The following is a 23,334-nucleotide window of genomic DNA, read 5'->3' as shown; positions in this document are numbered from 1 at the left end:
AATAGCTTTCAATTGCTGAAATGATCCTTTTTATAAGGCTTACCAATGTGTCCAATGAATCAAATGGAGTCAAAATTGTCTGACAACTCCTTGTTAGAGTTATTGCCCTTAAAAGGCAAAAATTTAACCAGGTGAGCGATTCAGGCTCTTGGGAGCCTCTTGTTTGGTCATTCTTTGTAAACAAATGTAGCTCAAGAAATAGAAGTAGATGTCTGTCAGGTCCATGATAGGAACTGGTTATCATATATTCATATATTGTAACAGTACTTTCAAAAGTATGTAGTAGGAAGCTATTTTACCTGCTACATCTAAATTGTTGCCTCCTTCTTTACCAGATTTTCCATTCTAGTAAATAGACAGCTACTTATGGAAAGTTTTTAAAGTCCTGCAATAAAAAGATTATGAGAAAAGAATGTTGATTTCTTTAAATGATAGGATATAATAAAACAATGAGGACCAAAGCAAAGACAATGGAAAAAAGCCTCATAGAATAAACCTGTTTGAAGAAGACACATTCATGTTACATATAAAACTTCAATAAATTCTTTGAGCATACTTTCTTTAAAGAAATTCTTGAAATACTTGTTTACCATATGATTAACTTTATTTTTATAAAATGATGTTTCAAGAATATATATTTCAGAAAAAAAAAGAAATTTCTTATAAACTATTGCTGATATGTTTCGTAAACAACTTTGGTATTGGATTCAAACTTTTGTAAAGTCAATAATCTGTGTATTGAGTTTCTTATGATTAGGATTTTTATTTTACTTCATACAAGTTACATGTACCACAAAACTGTCTTTAAGATATGATTAATGCTCTTTTTTATTTAAAAATTATTGTAAGAAATTTTTTATTTGCAAAATTAATTATAACTAATATCATGGCATGTGAAATTTCATAACAAAACACAAACAAGAATCAATTTAAACTTTAAGTCGAGACAGGTAAGGTGAGAAGTATCTAGATTTACTTTGCTGATAATATAACAAGTGTGAATTTTAATCCATACATATGTTTGTATTATGTAATTTGCTTGCAGTGTATGATATTTTTAAGGCAGAGAAAGTTGCATAAGTAAGGACTATTTCAAAAAATGTTATGCCCTTCTCTTCAGACAAGCAGTTTTCTTTGCCTTCCCACCACCCATATTTAAAAAAATACGTAAGCTAGACTATATAGAAATTTTGGGTATTTACCCTACCTCCTTTATAAAAAAAAGTGCTACCTTGGGGAAAGGGGGAACAGCATTTTCTGGAACAGACCCTGAATGATTTGATATTTTTCCTGATAGTTGATGTTTAAATTTGTTCCAAAATTATTTCGACCTTTTTCTGGCATGTTTTCCTCATATCACAGTTTTATATTGGAAAGTATGAGTACATTGTGTGATAATCCAAACCTTCATATACAATATCATTGGTTATGTTAATGGTTAACATATTTGGTAACTGTATAGTTTGCTGATTTTATAACTCACATCAGATATAAGACCTATTTATAAGTTGTTTTTTTTTTATATTAAACAACTGTATTGAGAAAACAAAAATAAATTCATATTATACCTCATTTACAAATCCCCACCCCTTAAAAAGAGTAAACAAATATGGTAACCGTTAACATACTTAATAACGTTATTGAATTTGAAGTTTTCTTGTAGTGGTGTAAATGTATGTATTCCATTAAATGTATTTTTCTGTGTATATTTACAGTGGACCAGATATGTATCTCCACTGTGTGGACAACTTTTGAGAACCATGGTTATGGTGATGGATATGATGAATCAATCAGCTGTACAGAACTCCTCAATGTTCTAATTAATCTCTATCTCTGTCTGGATAAAGGAGTTTCTCTGGCAAGAGAGGAGGCTGAAATATTGGGAGAATTGTTGCAGAATTTTATGATGAACCTTTTTGATGTGTAATGTATCTGTTGTGTACTACAAGCTTGTGTTTGTTGTATTCTTCTCAAAATCTTATATATCCCCTCACAAAAATCAGTGTAAGGTAAACATGGATAGAAATTGCCCAATCTGTCTGTCTGTTGTTTTTTTATCTGTATAAATTTCTTGTAATGAGCCTGATAGGGAAAAAATGATGTTCTACTGAGTCATTCAGAATGTGAATAATTCAATTTATTGGTTTTGTCACAGTGAATTGATGTAAAACTCATTGAAAATTTCCCATATTTTTTAGTATCCTGACAGTAGCCTGATATTAGGCATTAAGAACAATGGAAAAACAATAAAGTTGCCAGTAAAAATTATTATTGTACAATTATTGCAAGGGCAGATGATTTAATGTAAGGGCTTTTATACGACCCCAAAAGATTGCGGTCATAATCATTTATGTTATGATTTCGTCTTTGTCCTTTTTGTCGATGTCTTCAGCATTGTTAATGTTTTCATTTTTGTGCAATAACTTTAGTTGTTAGTGTAACAAATGTCATGAAATTTTGATATTATGTTACTTGCTGCTTAAGGAAGCTTACTATTAAAAATGGGAATAATGGCCTCTATGGTTCTGCAATGGGGGATATTTTTCTATTTACATGTTTCTTTTCTAAAATCAAATTTACACTGTATCAATCACTAATAATGGTCCAAAGTCAGCAATCTGTAAGGGATATAGACAACATATAATTGACCATATTGTCCTGGGCTTGACTTTAAAGGTAAGGACACTTTTGTCCCACTAATACATCCAGTTAAATTCTATATTTATTTGTGTCTATAGACTTTCTCATGTATTGTTTTAGGAACAGAACAGGGTTTATAAAGTTGATGTCTGTCAAGTTGTTGTTGGTGACTATGTGTGCTGCTAGATTGGCAGAGAAATATAAAGGTTTGTTTACTTTATTTGTAATGTATAGTGTTAAATACTTAGCTTTACCTGAAAATGATAATATAATGTGTTTAGCAATGTGATTTATCCTCAGATTTGCAAATTTCAGCTTTTACAAATCTGTATTTTAACGGAAAATGCCAATTTCTGCCTCTGTGTTGTTACTCCTATTTCATCCCTGTTAAATGTGAAGAATGACTTTACCTGTGATATTTGGTATTACAGTGAGTTGACTATGACTTTGACCTTATTGAACTGGAATAGCCCAAGGCAAATACCAGTTTTGCTAAATGAATTCATCTATTGAATTAGTAACAATGCCATTGGAGCTTAAACTCTGTGGTCAGTTAAACTGCTGTAGGAGAATTTTTCTTTCATATGTAGGTGACACTGGAATAAATACTCCTGTATTGGTGAAATCAGTGTTTAATTTAGAAGAAAATATTCTGTTTCCCCAATTGTTATAGTTTTCTAGAAGATTATGTTACATGTAATCATATTTTAAGAGGAAAATAAATCATGACTCATTATGGATAATGTGACCATCCTACTGCAAATTTTGTAAATCTTATTTTTATGTACAAATAATAAAAGATGTGCTTAGTGTTATTTATTGTTACTAAGTCCAGAGATGAATTCATTTAGCAAAACTGGTATTTACTATTCCAGTTCAAGAAGGTCACAGGTCAAAGTCAACTTACTGTAAATACATAATTAAGAGTAAGTGTTTGTAAGAATCAGGCAAAATGGGAAAAATCAGAAACATGCATGTCAAAAACCCACAGATCTGACAATGTAATATCCCTCAAGGATGCTCTATCTATTTGAAAATAACACTATTTAATCTCTGCATCACTAGCTTTGCTCAGAAATTTTTCAATAGAATGTTAGAAAAATTAAGTTTTTTGACAGAGTTATCTGCCCTTGAAGTGTTCATTTTCAGTGCATTTCAATGAAATTGTAACTCCAGATTGATCCAGATTGATATGCAAAATCTTGTCAGTTCTCCTTGATTTTGATGGTGCAAATAGTCAAATTACATTATCAAAATGATGGGTTTTACAGGGACTGACATAAAAATTACCTTTTCTGATATTTATATTACATGTGTTTTTCATTCCTAAGGGGATCAAATTGGTATGGTTAAATGTGAAAATAAGTTGGAAAGCAGGAAATTTAACTATCTCAGCTCTCTAAGAATTTCTGCAATGATATGGATATACCTATTTAATTTCAACCACTGAAAATTGCAAACCAATGATGCATCAGTCACATGACACAAGGCTAATTAAATTTGTATGGCTTGGGTCATTGACAGCTGGTTGATGATTTCAAAACAACTCATTCTTTTAGTAAACAATGTTTAAAACTCCAAGCGGTACTGCCTTCATATTTTATTGATACTTTAAAGCAATGAAACAAAATGTAAGAAAACAGTCATGTCTCGTTTAACTTAAGCTGTAATGTATTTACATTCAGTGTCTATATAAAGTACTTAACTTTACCTGTCATGTTCGGTATTGAATGCTCAATTTTACCTGTAATGTTTGGTATTGAACAAGAGTCCGGAATTGTTAAAAAATGCCAGTCAGTGACCAACAAATTTTGCAAATAACCGACGATCATTATCCATTATCGGACATCAAAAATTGTCAACCCTTATAAATTACAGTCTGCATGGATTTATTAGTGTATACACATCCTTTCTACCTGTCCTTAATTGTTTATTGGAAATTAATTGACAGGGGTGCATGAATATTGGCCGATGTGCAGCCACCTGTGACTGTGAATTACCTGTAACTTATTAGTTGATTGCATAGTTAAATTAACAGTACATGTGCAGCACCATTGCATATTCGAATTAATTGAAGTGACATGGAGAATTTTCATACATTTATTACTTAATTTAAAAAGAAAGAAAAAGATTGACAAATCCATAATTTTCTTGCCCATCTTTCAGTAGTAATGAAAGCACATGGCGCTGAAACTACAAATCAGTCATAGTTTGTAATTATTAATTTATCAATTGAATCTTTTTAAGACAGAAGTCAACAAACAATTTAAATCAATATGCAAAATGTATTCACAATTTTATTTTATAAATAATCTACATTTTTCATCACTCAGGATTTTTCGGCTGTTTGCCTATGATGAAAAGGTCTGAGGGATACAATGTTTTGATTACATGTTAGAACATCCACGTGTGGTTGTTACCCAACTGATTCACTCGTTCAGATATTTTGTAAAAGACAGAAAAGACAGAGTATATAATGAAATAACACAAATTCCAATATTTATCTTTAAATAACTACAAAAAGGTTATTTTTTAAAGTCTATTCTCGATCTGAGCATGTAAAAGACTGACACAAATGTCTGCTTAAGTTTGATAAAATGACAGACATTGGCTGTCAAAATTTCTGTAGCCTTGGTATTGAATGCTCAACTTTACCTGTAATGTTTGGTATTGAATGTTCAACTTTACCTGTCATGTTTGGTATTGAATGCTCAACTTTACCTGTCATGTTTTATTGAATGTTCCACTTTACCTGTCATGTTTGGTATTGAATGCTCAACTTTACCTATAATGTTTGTTATGGAATGCTTAATTTTACCTGTAATGTCAACTATTAGTGGTCTTAACTATTTACAACTATGATAAGTATGTTTTTGCTGAAGCACTTTGCCAATTGCAGGCAGACCCTGTGTTAAGAATTTTTTAGCTCACCTGGTCATAGGCTAAGTGAGCTTATGCCATCACTTGGCATCAGTTATTGTCGTCGTCATGGACAAATTTTTGAAGATCTCCTCTGAAACTACCAGACTGACAGGATGTAAACTTGGCATGATTGTTTCTTAGAATATTGTGCACAAAATAACTGTTGAGATTTAAGATTCATGAAAAAATATGCCCATTGTTACTAAAAATAGAACATAGGGGTCTGAAGGCATTTTTTAAAAAATAATTCAAAAACTGTTGTTTTTAGCAAAATTATGGCATAGGATAATAATGAACTATTTGTCAACTGATGTAGGAGTTATGGCCCCTGAAACAGTTTTTTTTGGCATTTTTTTCTTGTACAACTTTGAAAATCTTCTCAAAAATCATTTTATAGAATTCAATGAAAGTTGGCATAATTGTGCCTTATGGTATATCACACAAAAAGATTCTTGGGATTTTTGATCCATGTAAAAGTGTGGCCACTGTTACTAAAAATAGAACATAGCAAAATTTTTATGGGGTAATATTGTTTAGCTTCATGAGACCAACCAATGCCAAAATTTTCGAAATGATTTATGGCTCCTGAAATAATTCTTAAACTTTTTTTCCCACATGTACAACTTTGACAATCTTCTCTAAAACCATATAAGATCATTTAATGAAAACAAGCATATTGGTTCTTTAGTGTATTGTGCTCAAAATGACTTGTGATTTTTAATCCATGATTAGATATGACTGCCTATACTAAAAACGAAACATAGAGGTCAGAAGACAGTTTTTTTTTTGTTTTTTTTTAAATAATTCAAAAACTGTTGCTTTTAGCAAAATTCTGGTTCAGGTCATAAAAATGCTATTAAAAGCATTTCCTGCATTTGACAATTCAGTTGATTTTAACTTAGCCTGTCTCATTCCTCAAGTTTTTCAAATAAACAAATGGTAAACCAGGTGAGTGTTTAAGATTCTTTTGAGCCTCTAGTTCATTTTTTATTGAAGGCTCATTGACTGGCAGTTTTTTTTACTGTTTGGTAGGATGTTGCCTCTTTGACACATTCCCCAAAGAATATCCTTGGAATGTATATATTTTTTTGATTTCCACTTAAATCTTGGTTTCCTTGATTACTCTGCCACAAATTAAAACAATCTAGTTATACCTCCACACTGGTTAATGTATTGGAATCACAATCTAGTTCTACCTCCACACTGGGTAATCACTGTCTGTCAAAAATTTATAGCAATTGTCTAGACTCCCAATGGATGGATTGATTTTAAAATTGGTATGCAGCTTTATATAAATGGGCAATGTGTAAATGTTTTTTTGTTGTGGGATATCAACTTCTTGGTATGTGGAATAGCCAGACCTGGATTTAACTTCATGTTTGGTTTGGTTATACCCTTATTTATAATATCAATGTTTAATACCTATAAATGTGAAGTTAATATTTTTTTCTTTTTAGATGAAGCACTTTTAAAATCTAGGTAGAACATGCTCCTATTTCTATATCTACTTACTATCTATTTATATAATCTGTATACACATTGTTGAGCCACACATCTATAGTCCTGTGTGATACTATCTATCTCTATAATCTGTAGACACATTGTTGAGCCACACATCTATAGTCCTGTGTGATACTATCTTTTTATATGATCTGTATACACATTGTTGAGCCACACATCTATAGTCCTGTGTTATACTATCTATTTATATGATCTGTATACACATTGTTGAGCCACACATCTATAGTCCTGTGTGATACTATCTATTTATATAATCTGTATACACATTGTTGAGCCACACATCTATAGTCATGTGTGATACTGTCTATTTATATGATCTGTATACACATTGTTTAGCCATACATCTATAGTCCTGTGTGACACTTTCTATTTTTATAATCTGTATACACATGACCAATTGAGCCACTCATCTATAGTCCTGTGCGATATTTTTCTTTGTAGTTATACATGCCACTGTGTTAGAGAATTTGTCCATCACTCTTCACTTTTAAGTTTTATATCTATGGCAAATATTTTAGCAGCTTAAACCAGTTACCAAAATTGTCATGTATTCTGCTTCACAAACAAGATTAACTTTACATGTACTTTTTTATATTACTAACAAAATTATGATAATAGATTTAGTGTCATTAAAACAAAATTTTAAAGAAAATGCAGCCTGCAGTTTTAACTTGGAAACTTTTTTTTAGGAATATTTACATCTGGTAAAGGACACAACTAATTAAAAGTAAATGAAACTGATACCCATGGGGAAGTGGTATTGTTTGTTATAATGTTCTGGTTTAGATAGACATCAGGCTACTGTTATCATATATATCAGAGGATTTTTTCTGTTATAAAACTTCTCATATTATTATTCTCCTGCAGGATCAATTAACATTTTATACTTGGTAACAAAGCTACTCTATTAATCTTGGTGCATATAGTTTGAAATGAAATATTTCCCTGTGCATTAGATGATAACTTTCATAAATATTTCCATAAGACTTTCATATTTATTTTGTTGTAATTGAACCGTTTCATGACAAAAATGACATGAAGATCTTTTAAATAAGGAAACTCACTAATGGAAAAGGATGTAGATTTTTTGCCTCTTTAAAGTTTTGCTTTAATTGAAGACTTTCAGTTATTATATATAAGAAAAAAAATTAAAAACTCTTTAGTTATCTAATGTATAGAAAATGTTTTGAGTGAAATTTTATGGGATAATTTCTTACCGGTAATTTTTATAAGCTCTTCTGTTTAGATGTGACATATTATGGTTTACCAATGTCTGTTCATCTGTCTGTGGTTTACACTTCACACAAAAACTCAAAATCTGCCATCAATTTTTTTGTGAAATTTTCGTGAATTGTTTATTTCTTTTGATGTGGACTTTCATTCTGTTTCTATGAATTTTTGCTTTTTTGTTTATGAATTGTGGGACTTCGTTCATACAAAAATGGGATGATTTTATAACTCAAAAACCTTCTTATCATTGTCTATGAAACTATGATGTATTATTTATTTATATTGGTGTATTAAAACTCTAGCAATTTTTGTAAATTTCCTATTTAACGATGTAGAGTTAGGGGACTTTAAAAGTTTTTCTACTATACCTCAACAGAGATTACACCCATTTTCTGGAATTTAGAAAAATAGATTATTACTTTTGATGTTAGCTCTCTCTTTAATTGTTATAAATGTCTGATTTTCCATTTTTCGAGTTTTTGGACATACGAAAGGGGGGATTTCTCAAAATTTCTCAATAACTTGAAAACGCTTCAAGCAATTTTCATGTAACTTAGTTGAACTGTTTTTTTGTTTTAGTAGTAATGTATGGTCCGTCTGTCCATCATAAACATGTTGCATTATAACTTGAGAAATACTTATCTCTATACATTTTGGTGAAAATCAGATTAAAACTTTTTGAGTTACAGGACTATTACTAAAGTAGGGTGTGTGTGGTTTTTTTTTTTACATGTCACACAGTATCTCAAAACTCATTTATGATAATTGCTTAAAATTTTACACATTTGTTGGTTTTATTAATCTGAAGATCTGAATACTTTTTTGTGATGATTCAGTATTTTATTTTCAAGTTATTGAGTTTTTTGTAAAAAAAGCAACGTTTTTAATTTTCACATGTTGCAACTTAACTTGAGAACAGTTTATCCAAATTTCTGGAAACTTAATATGGTTATTTATTATGATAGTCAAATAGTCTGTATACTTTTTGGTGAAATTCAGATTGAAACTTTTTGAGTTACAGGACTTTGTAACTAAAATAGAAGGGGGGTGTTTTACATGTTCACACCATATCTCAAAAATGCTCTATAATTATTGCTTAAAACTTTACACACTTGTTAGTTATATTAATCTGAAGATTTGTATACTTTTTAGTGATGACTTTTTATTTTATATTTAAGTTTTCTTGTATAAAACGGTCGTTTTTTTTTCACATTTCACACTGTATGAGGGGAATTCATGAAGTGCATTAATCCTTAAAAATATGTATGAGTGTTTTGGTGGCAAAAAAACTGCCTTTCAACCCTCCCATAAATTTATTGATGAAATAGCCCTCAGAAAGAACCAAAATGGGGAATTTATTTTAGAGAAACATACCATGATACATTTTGTAACAATTTTTGTTTCTCTCTTATTTCAACTTTCTGTTTCATGGAACCTTGAAATTTTCAGTTTATGTATTGACATGCAAAATTTTTGTTGCAAAAATCAGAATTATTGCTTCAGTTTGGTATCATATAAAACATGTTGTTAACTAGTTTTGTCAGTTTCTTATATAAACTTCTCATTGAGCAAAAATAAGGGTTGAGTCATGATATAATTAGCATGACATCCTGTACAACTCTGTGTTATTCCAAAAACATTTATTATGTTTTTTTTTACAAGATGATGGTGTATCATGCACTTGTTGCACAGCTGTTTATTATATATTTTTTGTATTTAATCACAAACAAAATCGGGGGGTTATCAAGTTTGAATGTTCTGAGGTAATAATTATAAATACTATTTGATTTTAATTGTAGCCTACTACAATGAAATCCATGATCCCAGTACATTTATAAGCAGTACTAGTTTTGCATTATTTCTTGAAGATCTAATACAGGTAAGAGCGAAGACAAATTAATAGACTGGTATAAAGGTAATGTAGGTAAGATGAAACATTTCTAACTTTAAAAGTACAAAATAATCTTATCCATAGCATATACATGCTGTGTTTTTTTATACATGTAGTTTCAAATGAATAAACATTACCAATTTTAATCTGCTAAGTGCATTTACTAATAGTATCAAATAAAAAGAATTTTATGTGGTAGCACTTTAATTAAAGTACGTTTATTGCATTATCATAAATAAAATTATTGATATTTAAACCAATACTAATGGTATGTGTTAGTTACTGCCATCTCCAGCTTATAATTAAGATAATGTTTACCAACAAAACTGATAACTTAATGAATGTCAATATTTAAAAACTGGTTCGTTTACTAGTTCATTTATTTTGTGTTTGTACTTTAGTCTAAAAACTTCGTTTGAAATTTCATTAAAGTAAAATTCTGTGAATAATACCTTGTTTGAGCTCAGTGTGTCTTGAGGTTGCTTTATATGATGGTTGGAAGTGAAATAAAATGTTAATTGTAAGGAAAGTATTCAAACTTCAAGGGTTTTTACATGGTGTTTGTAAGTCCTTGTTACATTCGATGGATTTAGATTAAACTTTAAATGAAGGATGAGGTTCAGATAAAGATGTACATAAAACAATGATATATAAATTATCAGATGCTTCCAAGGGGAGATCATCCAACTTAAGTTTTGATATAAACTGATGTGCAAGAATGAAATAATCATTTTTATATTGTTATAAAGAGATGCAATTTCAAGTAAAATGGAGGTATAGCCACTCCTTTTGTGAACGTTTTTACTTCCTGCCCCTTTTTATGACTACAAGTTGCCATATCACTAAGAGAAGAATGGAATCATTTATGAATTATGAGCCAGAAAGGAGCCACTTTGATTCTTACTCTGTTTCAAATATTTAATTGCTAATAAAATTCAGTGCTTGAGTTGTATGTCCATACTTACCACAATTTTTAAGGATGAATCTTCAGTGGTATAAAGCTGTGCCCTACAAATAATTTAATCATAGATGTTTATTCTAACAATGTGACTTTATACTGCCTGTTATTATATCAAATCCTATTATGTAACTTTAGTTACCTGATGTTCTCCATGAAGCTAGTGCTTTTGGTAAAGATGTAACTCCTGCAGTCACTAACTGCATACAAATGGTAGGTATATGATATTTGTAATATTTGTATACCCAGTAAATGTGATAAACTCGTTACAGGTAATCTGTACTATTTTCTTTTGATCATGTTGATAGATATTTTTCTATTGTTCAAAAATATCTGTCAAAAGATTGGGAGTGATTTTGACGTCATTAGACCTTCTTTTTGAATGAAAATGACTTCATGTACCAATGGTTAGTAGTCTCACTACTAGATTGTTTGCTAAAAGTACATGAAAATGATCAACGAAGCAATTATTAGATTACTGATAAACAGAATAATAGTTACTTTCGATTTTGATACTGTCAGTATCATGTGGAACATCTCGACATGCACTGACATGCTTGTCAAGAAATTTGAAATGATATTTTCAGTATCAAAATTGAAAATGAATATTATACATATTTCTGCACTGTAATAAGTACAAAAATTACAAATTATTACTACAAAATATTTTAGTCACCAAAACACTGATTTGGCCATAGTTTGTAACAGTAACAACATATCTATTAATACTTTGACTTCCAGGGTAAGTACTTTTGTAATATTTTATGTTTAACAGAACAGTAATGGTGTAGGAATTTCAGAGGACGTGTTTTTTCGATGGCTACTGAAAGAGCCACAAACTTTGGTTTGGTTACCAACATTTCACAGAGTAGCTGCTTCTGAATCAAGTATGTGAACCTCCATTTAATTTTAATGAGAGGACTGGGATGAAAAAGGAAGGATCCAAATTTTTACTGAATTAAAAAAAGAAGAAAAGGCTCTAAAAACTATAAAGGCAGGATCTCTTATTGTCCAAATATTTTATTGTTTATGTTTCAAAACAAAAAATTCTGTGCCATGTGGTGAAAAAAGCAGGACCTACATTTTCTAAAAACAAAATAAACAGGATGAAAAATTGTCATTTCAACAAGTTTAGAGCACAACACAAAAACTTCTGTTTATATTAGATGTAATCTTTTTGTTTACTGATCAGCTGATTCACTGCCACAAACTGAATTTCACACTTAAATGTAATTCAAAGGATTTATTAACTAATTTAACTAATTTACATCATTTTGTTTTCTTATGTACATGGAGTGACCGAAAAAAGGGAAAAAAAACTTTGTAACTACATTTTTTGTGCATTCTTACTAAAAATGTTTCACATATGTTATCATAATCCTCCTTGTTTTTCTTGCATGTATTTATAGTAAAGCATGAAGCCAAGTGTAACATCTGTAAAAGTTGTCCTATCATTGGATTCAGGTAAATGAAATCATCATACTGGTAATCAGTATTAATTTGACCTATGACCTTAATAGATGCACTGAGAGCCTGATATATTAATCTGAAAGGAAGTTATTTTATAATACCGAGTAAGGAACTTTACTAGTTTTGTATCATTAACAAAAACTAAATGTTCATAACTCTCATCTTAAGATTTTGTTTAATTCTGAAGATCTTATTTCATGTAAAACTGTTAAAGGCGTAAAAATATCAATTTATTCAGTAATGCTGTAAAGATGAAAAACTAGGTATACCTGGTACTGCTGAAAAAGATTTAGCCTGAAAGGTGGCATTACATTTGATTTAAAATTTACATGGATTATTGTTGGTCAGATGACCAAAAAAGGACAACTCTATACAATTATACTGACTTATTTAAGACTTGTATATATCCTTCTCTGGCAGTAAAAGAAGTGCCTTCCTCAAAGTAAAAATATTTCTGATAAGGAAAGTTTGCAGATTGCTGACTTAAAAAAATTTTGTTCACAGGTATAAATGTCTGAAATGTTTCAACTTTGACATGTGTCAGAACTGTTTCTATACTGGCAGAACAAAGAAGAACCACAAGTTAAAGCATCCCATACAGGAGTATTGTATGGTGGTAAGTAAACACTAAGAGTATTATGTTCTAAATTAAAATCATTTAAATGTAGTAGTGTGGTATTTTTATACCGTCAGTTTCAATTGATAGGTATGTTCTATTTGTCTGTCAGTAAGTTTGCCCCTGGTGATTTCCAGATAATAACCTGACCTTTTTTAGCTCACCTGGCAATAGGCCATGTGAGCTATTGCCATCACTTGGCGTCTGTTGTCGTCGTCATCTGTCGTCGTTGTTGACAATTTGTAAAACGTCTTCGCCTCTGAAACTACTGAATAGATTTGCATGAAACTTATAGTGATTGTTTCTAAGAGTATCCTGCACAAAACGACCGTTTGGATTTTTGATTGGTTAAAAAACAAGGCTGCCATTACTAAAAATAGAGCATAGGAGTCAGACAGCAGATTTTTGCATATATCTCCAAAACCGTTAGGTTTGCCCAATATCTTTCAATTGCTGAAATATCCTTATTATAAGGCCTACAAAAGTCTTCAGGGATCAAAGTTGTCAGACGACTCCTTGTAAGGGTTATTGCCCTTGAGAGGTGGAAAATAACATTTTTTTTTTTACAGTTTTCAGCCTATATCTTGAAAACTATGATAGATAGAATGACACTTTTGATTGCTGAAATGATTCTTATTATAAGGCCTACAAAAGTCTCCAGGGATCAAAAGTTGTCTGATGACTCCATGTAAGGGTTATTGCCCTTGAAAGGCAGAAAAAAAAAGTTTTTGCAGTTTTCTGTCAATATCTTGAAAACTATAATAGACTGAATGAAACTTCCGATTGATGAAATGATCCTCATGATAAGTCCTACCAAAGTCTTCATGCAGTCAAAATTGTTGGACAACTTCTTTTAGAGTTATTGCCCTTGAAAGGCAAAAATTTAACTAGGTGAGCGATTCAGGCTCCTGGGAGCCTCTTGTTTTGAAATTTGCAAAATTGTTTATTATTTCTAGGTACAGATCAAGTTATGCCATTGTTTGTATTCCCTTCTTTTTGTTTCCTTATCCAAAGGACAACACAAAAACATATCTCTAAGGATTTTATTCAAACCTTGCACCATTGTTTGGTACTATTTAGATAAAATTTATGTTTTGTTTTTTGCACAATCCCATTTTTTGTTCTTCAGTTGTGCTGTTTTACATTTTGCATTCCCCTACTTGTGATTTCCATGTGCATAGTTCATTGCCCTACAGTGATGTTGGGAATCATTCAAGTTCCCATTATATTTATTTTCAACTATGATAAAAATTGATTCTTCTGACAGTAATAAATACATTTTGTATATCAAAGCTTTCCTCTTAAAAATCTGTTCTTATAGGAAAATTACAGTAAATATTTCATAAATAAAAAGAGAGGAACCCATATTTGTTTGCTTGACGCAGTCAATGATAAGTATTTTTCTATTTTTTTTTAAGTACTAATTTCTAAGTTTGAAATAATTTAAGACTACAGCAAAAGAAGACACAAAGGCATTTCTGACAACAATGAGAAACAAACTAAGTAAGAAGCATCGGAAGAAGTCAAAGTTAAAGTATCTACCGATAATGTCTGAGAATCAGTTCTCTACTAATACATGGTAAGTTGATGAGGTTTTTGACACAGAGAGGCATGTTTTGAAATTTCTTAACTGAGTATCATCACATCTTTCTTTTTAGTGCCCAAATTTTTAAATGACACTTTAAGATGAAATCTTAAAAAAATATGTAAATCAACAATAAGACAATACATGTGTGTACCAGGAAAGTCCTTTAACAGATACTTCTTTCCCTTGTCAGAAAAAAGGGAGATAATCTTACTAGATGTATTACAATGATCATGTTTCTGGTTATAATCATCTGTAAAATAACACTATTACTGTTAATTCTTGTTTAGGAACAATAGAGTTGAACCTCCTGTCCCAGATATCCACTCTACCATGACCACTTTTGCCCAGAAACTCACTGAAGCAGAACGACACCCAAGTACTTATGACCTTACACAAGATACTCTCACACCAGAAGAAGAAAACAAAGTTTGTACTTTACTGTTTGAAAAAAAATAATGAAAGTGAAACATTTGGCATTTGTATACTATAATATAGTGGAAAGAAAAACAAGAAGTTGTGTTGAAATGAAGCTCTAAGATACAAGCTTAACAATGGCATATATATATGGTGAAAAATCAAATATTAAATACTTCTTAATTACCTCCAGATGACAAAGTTTTGGGCGTATATAGGAATCACCTTGTCAGTATGTCTGTGCACTTGTTCGTTTTCCACATTTCTTGTAAGCACTATTTCTCTTACAACTTCTCGTACCCATTCAAAGGATTTTGATAAAATTTTGTAAGAAGGTTAGAAATTATATGTAAATGTGCATGGAGGAACTATTGTGAGATGCTTGGGAGACATCTAAGAGTTAAACATTTTTTACTTTTTTTGATGTTTCAGGAGGAGTACCAGTATTCTGTTTGTGAGCTTGGTAACTGCATTTCTAGCAATAGTTATTTTCACAAGTGTTCTTGTTAAGTTAAGACTAATCATTTGGATTGTACATTGTTAAAATATTTCAATACATTTTTTTATACATTTAAGATGATAATGATTATATTACAGGAGAATATGACTTTCACTGTTAAAGTCCATGCTGAGGGGAGGTCCATAGAAAGTCCTGTCAAAGATATTGAAACAGATGCCTTAATTAAACAACGAAATGAATTAGAAAAGTTTGTAAAACAGTTGGAGGAAGAAAATAGGTACTTCACAATCAACTTTTAATGATTGAAACATGAAGTTTAACTGCTGTTCACACTTGTCTGTATTTGTCTCTTTAATACTCATCAGATTCAGCTTTATAACCTTTTTTGAGGATTAAATCTAGTATGAAACTTCATCATGATTGTTTGTATAGTGTGAGGAACTAACTATTCCAAAAATCATTTGCCTGTTGGACATCTTTCTTTGAATTTTAGTGGTTGGTGACTCCATTTCTTATTGAGTTTCATATATGAATACAATTCCTATAGTATAGTTAAAAATTATCTGTTTCTATTCTAATTTTTAAAGTTGTGATTTTATGTATCATTACACCACATTTTTTTTCAATTCATTTATTAGGCATAGGGCGACATAAATGGTAGATGGGCCCTGTATTTTATGGTAGCTTGAAGACAAGTTTTATAGGCATCTTGTCAGGATATTTAACAAGTTTTTTTTTCCATTCAAATGCATTCTCTAGACAGAAAAATGAGTGATTCCTTGAGATAATATATACACAAGGTTGTGGAACTGTTGCATTATTTTGAATTTTTATTTGTTTTTTTTTATCATTTCTGTTGCATTATTTTGAATTTCTGTTTGATTTTTTATCATTACTGTTGCATCATTTTAGAGTTTATATTTGTTTTTTTTTTTTTGCATTACTGTTGCATCATTTTCGAGTTTTTGTTTGTAGACAATTACATCAACAGTTAGCTGACTACAGAGAATCTTCAGATACAGAGAGTAACTTATCTGGTGGTGACCATCATCCTAGAAAAAAAGTAAGTTGTGGTAAAGTAGGCTGATTACAGAGAATCTTCAGATACAGAGAGTAACTTATCTGGTGGTGACCATCATCCTAGAAAAAAAAATTAATTGTGGTAAAGTAGGCTGCTTACAGAGAATCTTCAGATACAGAGAGTAACTTATCTGGTGGTGACCATCATCCTAGAAAAAAAGTAAGTTGTGGTAAAGTAAGCTGATTACAAAGAATCTTCAGATACAGAGAGTAACATATCTGGTGGTGACCGTCATCCTAGAAAAAAAATAAGTTGTGGTAAAGTAGACTGATTAAAGAGAATCTTCAGATACAGAGAGTAACTTATCTGTTGGTGACCATCATCCTAGAAAAAAAGTAAGTTGTGGTAAAGTAAGCTGTTACAGAGAGCAGTCTGCCAGTTGACCTTCATCCAATGGATAAAATAGTCATAAATCTCTTAAATTTTAAAGGTGGGATGATATTGAGTCTTCATTTTTTGTAATGTATGAATATGTATCATCTTGTAGTTAGTTGAAATAGAGATTCATACAATTAGTTTAAACTCTTTCTTTATACTGTGCCACTTTCTGCAGTTCCTTCCTATTTTAATCTCACATTAGGTTGTAACATTTATAGTTAAAAGTAAAGCTATGTAAATTATAGATAATTTCAGTATGTATACCCCCATAAACAAATTAAGAGTTTTACATGGCAAAATCTTGTAAATGCAACTCCTCCATAACCCCTCAAGGGATTTTGATGAAATTTTTTAGGGAGTTTGGTTATCATATGCAGATATGTGTGAAGGAATATGATTACTGTCAGAGCACATCAATGAGAGACAATCCAGATTAAGAAATTGAGGGTTTTTCATGTTGAAACCAATAAATTTATTATTCAAAACTAAAAGTGCTTTTCTATATAAAGAATAATCAGGCGTCCATTTAAGTTTGTTTAAAAGTGCAGAAGATGGAGTTATGACATTTTGCTCATTTAAAATTATCCGAGCTGCTCTTTTTTTTTTAAAGTTTAAAAATCTTATCAATATAAGGAACATTTTCTTCACCAGACCAAATAGTACAACAGTAATTAAAATGAGGAAAAATTACAGTTTTAAACTTGAAGTAAAGTATTACTAGACATAAAACTTTTTAATGTATGTAACACATCCAGTTTTTTTCAATATTTTCTCAGTTAAAACATCTAAAGTGAAACCTGTCAAAGAATAATCTATATTAACTCCTGGAAGTTTTGATACATCAACAGTTTCAAGAATAACATCATTAATTTCAATAAATATTTTTCTGCATTTTGACAACTTTTGTTTTGTTCCAATTTTAACATACATTGTGTTTTTTTTTTTTTTTTAATTCATTTACAATTTATTTCTTTTCATCCATTGCATGGAATTAACCAGATCTGCTTCTAATTTGTATTCAATGGTATCAATTGATTTATCTGACACATCTTGGGATGTATCATCTGCATAAATTGTAACATGTGAATATTTTAAACATTTTGGATAATCATTTATATTTAATATTGAAAGTAAATGTCCAAGTATGAAACCTTGTGGGACACCTGTATATATATTTTTAGGAAATGACAAAATACCATTCCAAGAAACACTTTGTTGTCTATTACATATATATGATTTGACCCATAGAAGTGAATTATCACAAATACCAACAGATTTCAACTTATATAATATTTTATGATTCACAGTATCAAAGGCCTTGCTTAATAGGTCAATAAATAATACACCTGTTAATTTACCATCATCTATATGGGTTCCTTCATGCACATGTAGATGTGCATAAAGGAATATGATTTCTGTTGGATGACCTCAAAAGGAGATAATTCATCAAGTTTTTAACATTTAAGTTGAAGGGGAGGTATACTCTAAGTATTTCTAGTTGTTATTTACCTTTGTGGTGCATGTATCATACTTTTATGAAGTGCTTTATTTCCAGGGGTTACCTTTGTCACCAGTAGGTAATACAAATAACACAGGACCAGCCAGACTTAGTCCTATAAAGCCTGATATGTCACATATTTACCTTCAGTACCGCAGTCGTACAGAACAGTAAGTAGACAATAAGTAAAGTCTTATTTGTAGTTGGCAAAGTTTTTGAAATCATAAGTCCAGGTAAAACAGGGTAAAAAGATACTAATTATAGGTATGATGCAATAAGTATACTGCTGGACTTTGTAGAATAACATCAACATGTTTGGCATAGTTTGCTCCATTTGTCATTTTTGAAAGAAAAAATCAAGATTCTACTTTTTTACATTTTGGGTTAACAAGGGCTGACTTGTATGTCATTAGATATTGGTGATAAATTTGTTGTAACAATGGTCACTAAATACCATGAAATTTACTGGTTGTCTTTTTTTGCAGGTTTCTGCGATCAATCTACTTTCACATAGTGAAAATAAAACCGCCATGAAAATTTCGCAATTTACAGTAGGTAGACTATTTGTAAATCTATAAGACATATTATAGATGCAGGCCTTTGTCATCTCTCAGTGATCCTGATATGATATAGACTTAAATTTTGTGTCTAAAATTGTCTTACAGATACAGTCCTCTGTCATCTCCCAGTGATCCAGATCAGGCCGGTTTTAAAGCTTCACATCGATATTCTGATACATTTGTAACAGAACCAAGCCATGATAGTAGACACAGGATGTCCTATGATAGTTTAGATGATGTTGATGTCAGCCCTTCACATTTTACACTGCCATCCTATGCCCACAGTAGAGCATATATTGATGAGGAAGCTGAGATGGATAACTTGGTTCAGAAGATGGAGAGAGTCTTCCCCAGTAATTTATCTTACTCAGGTATCCTTTACTGTATATATTGTTGTTAATTGTTAAAAAAAAATTAAGCAGTACATGTACTAATATTATTTACTATTAAAATTAAACCTGCCCTATTATTGAGAGATGGAATACTATGAAAGTACTATTATTCGTGGGGTACCAAATTTCATGGTTTTCGTGGGTAGACCAAACCATGAAATTTAGTTCCCAACGAAAAGAAGATTCCCATTGATGTGTATCCTGAAGACTTCATAACCACGAATTCAAAAATCCATGAACTTGTGTTTCATCCATAATCCACGAAAATTGGTATCCATGAATTAAAGAATTTAATATGGAGAGAGCATCAGCCATGTCCTGTATATGTAGAATGCAAGACCAGAACTATGAAAATCTAAAAAATATTCTTATGGAAGTAACAAAACACACAAATGCTTAGAAGCTATTACATGTACCATCACTTGGCGTCTGTCGTCGTCATTAAAAAATTTTCAAAACTCTTCTCCTCTGACACTACTTGACTAATTGGAGTCAAACTTGGTATGAATGTTCCTTGGGGCATCCTGCATAGAACTGATGTTGGGATTTTTTATCCGTAAAAAAAACATGGCAGCCGTTACTAAAAATAGAACATAGTCAGACATAAGTTTTTCGTATATATCTCCAAAACTGTTAGGTTTAGCCAAATTCTTTGAATAGCTGAAAAGATCTATATTATTAAGACTACAAAAATCTTCAGGGATAAAAGTTGTCAGATGACTCTTTGTAAGAGTTATTGCGCTTTAAAGGGGAAAATGATCTTTTTCTTAACAGTTTTCAGTCAATATCTTGAAAACTATGATAGATTAAGGTTCTGCTAAAGTCAATATCTAGGACATTCCTTAATGAATGTCTTAAAGGTACTTTGAAGGCATACATTTAGCTCCGTCAATCTTAGGCCTAAAATCATATCAGTATAGAGATTAAGATCCGTCCATCATAGGCCTAAAATCATATTAGTATAGATTCATTAAGATCCGTCCATCATAGACCTAAAAACATATTAGTATAGTTAACTTTGTTTATATTTTTGATAAAGTGTAATTTGTAAATTAAATCTATTATTTTTACTCATTTGCATGTCAACTGCCCTGAAGCCTTTAGATTGGCATATGGAATTTTAAACATGTCAAGTGTGGGCACTATGGTGTGAAATAAGTCTGATAAATTCATCAATCAGTCATAATTACAACCAGTAATTAATGAACAATAGAACCTGGTATTTTAAACTACAAACAAAACTTGGTACCTTTTAATCTGGGTGCAATAACTCAATAAGGTCACACTTATAAGTGATTTTAGTTTGTACCATGTGTGAATGTGTTTCAACATATCGTAGATAGGCAATAATTTGCGTATTATGGAACCGATAACTGTTTGTATTTATCATTAAAGAATTTTGTTAACATATCTTGACTGTCAGAGTTTGTTTACATATATTAACAGTTTTGAAGTTGCATATTCAGATAAGGATATAGCACGGAGGGATTATTGTATATAATATTATCATATTCAGATAAGGATATAGCACTGAGGGATTATTGTATATAATATTGTCATTTTCATTCATAAATGGACATCTGCACTGATCATTTATCTAATTGCTGATTTAAATGATGGCTATTGTTTTGAAGGTGGCACAAACTTACGTATAAATGTATATTGTAATGATATCAATTTACAATGCAAGGTCCTATGGTAAGGTTAGGAAAAAAATAGATTTTAAAGTTCAGAGGTCTCCAAAACAATTTTGGGTCCATACATAGTTGACTTGATTTAAATAATCTTCATTTAATAAACAATTGTGTCTGTAAAACGTGACTGACACTGACTGACACTGTTGTTATAAATGAAATACATTGTAGATAAACATTTTTCTTGGAAATTCCTTACATAAGTCAAAATGGACAATAAGTTGAGACTAATAACTTCCTGAAAAAAAAAAATGACTTGTAGTCTGAAAGATATGGTTATTACATGATAGATCACGCATGTTCAGGAGATGTACATCATATCAAAAATAAATGTATAGAATTTTTTTAGGATAGGAGTGGTAAAATTCTGATTTTACACCACTTGGTTGCAAGTGCTTGTATATCTTTCACTTAGGGCAGATGAAGTTTGTTTTTCTTTTTACTTTAGCATACTCAACAGCTGCTAATGATGACATGCTGCAAGCAGCATCAACCATTGGGGCAGCTATGTCTGACTTTGTTAGTGAGGCCATACATACATACTACTGAATATTAACCATTGGAGCAACTATGTCAGACTTACTGATGCCATCCATCCATACTACTGAATATTAACCGTGTCTGACTTCGTTAGGCCATCCATCCATATTACTGAATATCAACCATGTCTGCATTTGTTAGGTCATCCATACATACTACTGAATATCAACCATGTCCAACTTTGTTAGGCTGTCCATACATACTACTGAATATCAACCATTTGAACAACCATGTCTGACGTTAGTGATGCCATCAATCTGAGTATCCATCATTGTGTTGAATGGACCTGTGTTGTCAGCATTGTTGAACTGTTTTGTTTTCATAAGGTACTTTGAATACACATGTTAAAAGATTTTCATATATAGTCAGGTTTGTTCTGAAGAATCTCAGTAGTAATAGATTGTTGTGATCAATATTTTTTTCTTTGTGCAATATATGTATAATTTGTTGTAGTTTATGTGAATTTACTTTTGAGTGTTTATTTTTATCTGTTGCATGGTTTATTATATTTTCTTTTGCTACTTATTACATGTATTTCCTATTAATTAATTTTTGGAGTATTTTTGTAAATATTTAGGTGTTGATGTATTTCACTTACTGTCATATAGTTTAATCATACTGTAGGTCATGAAATAGGGCAGAAAGTGTAGAGGTTTCCCTCTTCATTTGATTATGAACAAGTTTTGTGAACTTTCACATCTCTTTAGGCCTTCATTTCACTACAGATCATGATGAGAGTTAGAATTTCATAGAAAGATTAATCTACATAATGTTGTACATGTATCTTTTTTGTTTGTTACTACATGTACTTGTAAATTAATATAACTGTACTTCCAAGGATGCCCAATATATAAGATAAGCCTCAATGCTTCAACTTAGCCAGTGTAAGTGTTAACATTTTTGTGTTGGATTGAATTGTTATTGTTTCAGAGTATAGATGTTTATCTGATTACAAGCTTTAGATGACATAGTTTTAGAATGTAGATAATAAATTACAGATAACCTACCTCATGAATAACTCTAGTCGTCCTTATAGTTATGATGTAATACAAAGGTTCACACTTTTGAAGTATACAAATGAAGTATTATTTTTGGATTAAATGGGTATGAACCATCAGTTTTATTCCTTCAAGTTTTTTAACTCCTAAATATTTGTGCAGAATTGATTGATGCAGTTTTATATATTTTGAATTACCATGTTTCTTTTTTACATTGAAATCCATGCTTATCATTTGGTATAAGGTCCTCAACTGTTGAAATCCTTGTGTAACATTTGGTATAAGGTACTCAGCTATTGAAATCTTGCATAAAATGTGATACAAGGTCCTCAACTGTAGAAATCCTTGTGTAACATTTGGTATAAGATACTTAACTTTTGAAATCCTTGTGAAACATATTTTAAGTGCCATTAATATATTCATGCATAGCTATACATGTACAATTTCAAATTTTTAATGAGTTTACAATAAAATTAGACATTT

General features: G+C 30.8%; 1 protein-coding gene across 2 annotated transcripts in view; it reads left to right on the top strand.

Annotated features, from left to right (window-relative positions):
* The window catches only part of LOC148630129 (dystrophin-like), a 32,982-nt gene extending 9,648 nt beyond the window's left edge, over positions 1-23,334 (top strand). The window contains exons 5-18 of one of the 2 annotated variants that reach the window (XM_088561373.1): positions 1,716-1,923; positions 2,761-2,846; positions 10,113-10,192; positions 11,301-11,375; positions 11,938-12,049; positions 12,572-12,626; positions 13,137-13,248; positions 14,697-14,827; positions 15,124-15,262; positions 15,848-15,987; positions 16,686-16,773; positions 18,725-18,837; positions 19,333-19,598; positions 21,762-23,334. In XM_088561373.1, the coding sequence (XP_088417499.1) occupies positions 1,716-1,923; positions 2,761-2,846; positions 10,113-10,192; positions 11,301-11,375; positions 11,938-12,049; positions 12,572-12,626; positions 13,137-13,248; positions 14,697-14,827; positions 15,124-15,262; positions 15,848-15,987; positions 16,686-16,773; positions 18,725-18,837; positions 19,333-19,598; positions 21,762-21,862 (1,706 nt within the window). In that variant the 3' untranslated portion in view covers positions 21,863-23,334. Of the gene's footprint in view, positions 1-1,715; positions 1,924-2,760; positions 2,847-10,112; positions 10,193-11,300; positions 11,376-11,937; positions 12,050-12,571; positions 12,627-13,136; positions 13,249-14,696; positions 14,828-15,123; positions 15,263-15,847; positions 15,988-16,685; positions 16,774-18,724; positions 18,838-19,152; positions 19,219-19,332; positions 19,599-21,761 lie in introns of those variants that run through there. The other variant, XM_088561384.1, reaches the window with a different exon arrangement.

The sequence above is a fragment of the Perna viridis genome, chromosome 1 (genome assembly GCF_037379345.1).
Source record: "Perna viridis isolate PV_CMFRI_1.1 ecotype Kerala chromosome 1, ASM3737934v1, whole genome shotgun sequence".
NCBI lineage: Eukaryota > Metazoa > Mollusca > Bivalvia > Mytilida > Mytilidae > Perna > Perna viridis.
This window is presented reverse-complemented; position numbering and strand designations above follow the sequence as displayed.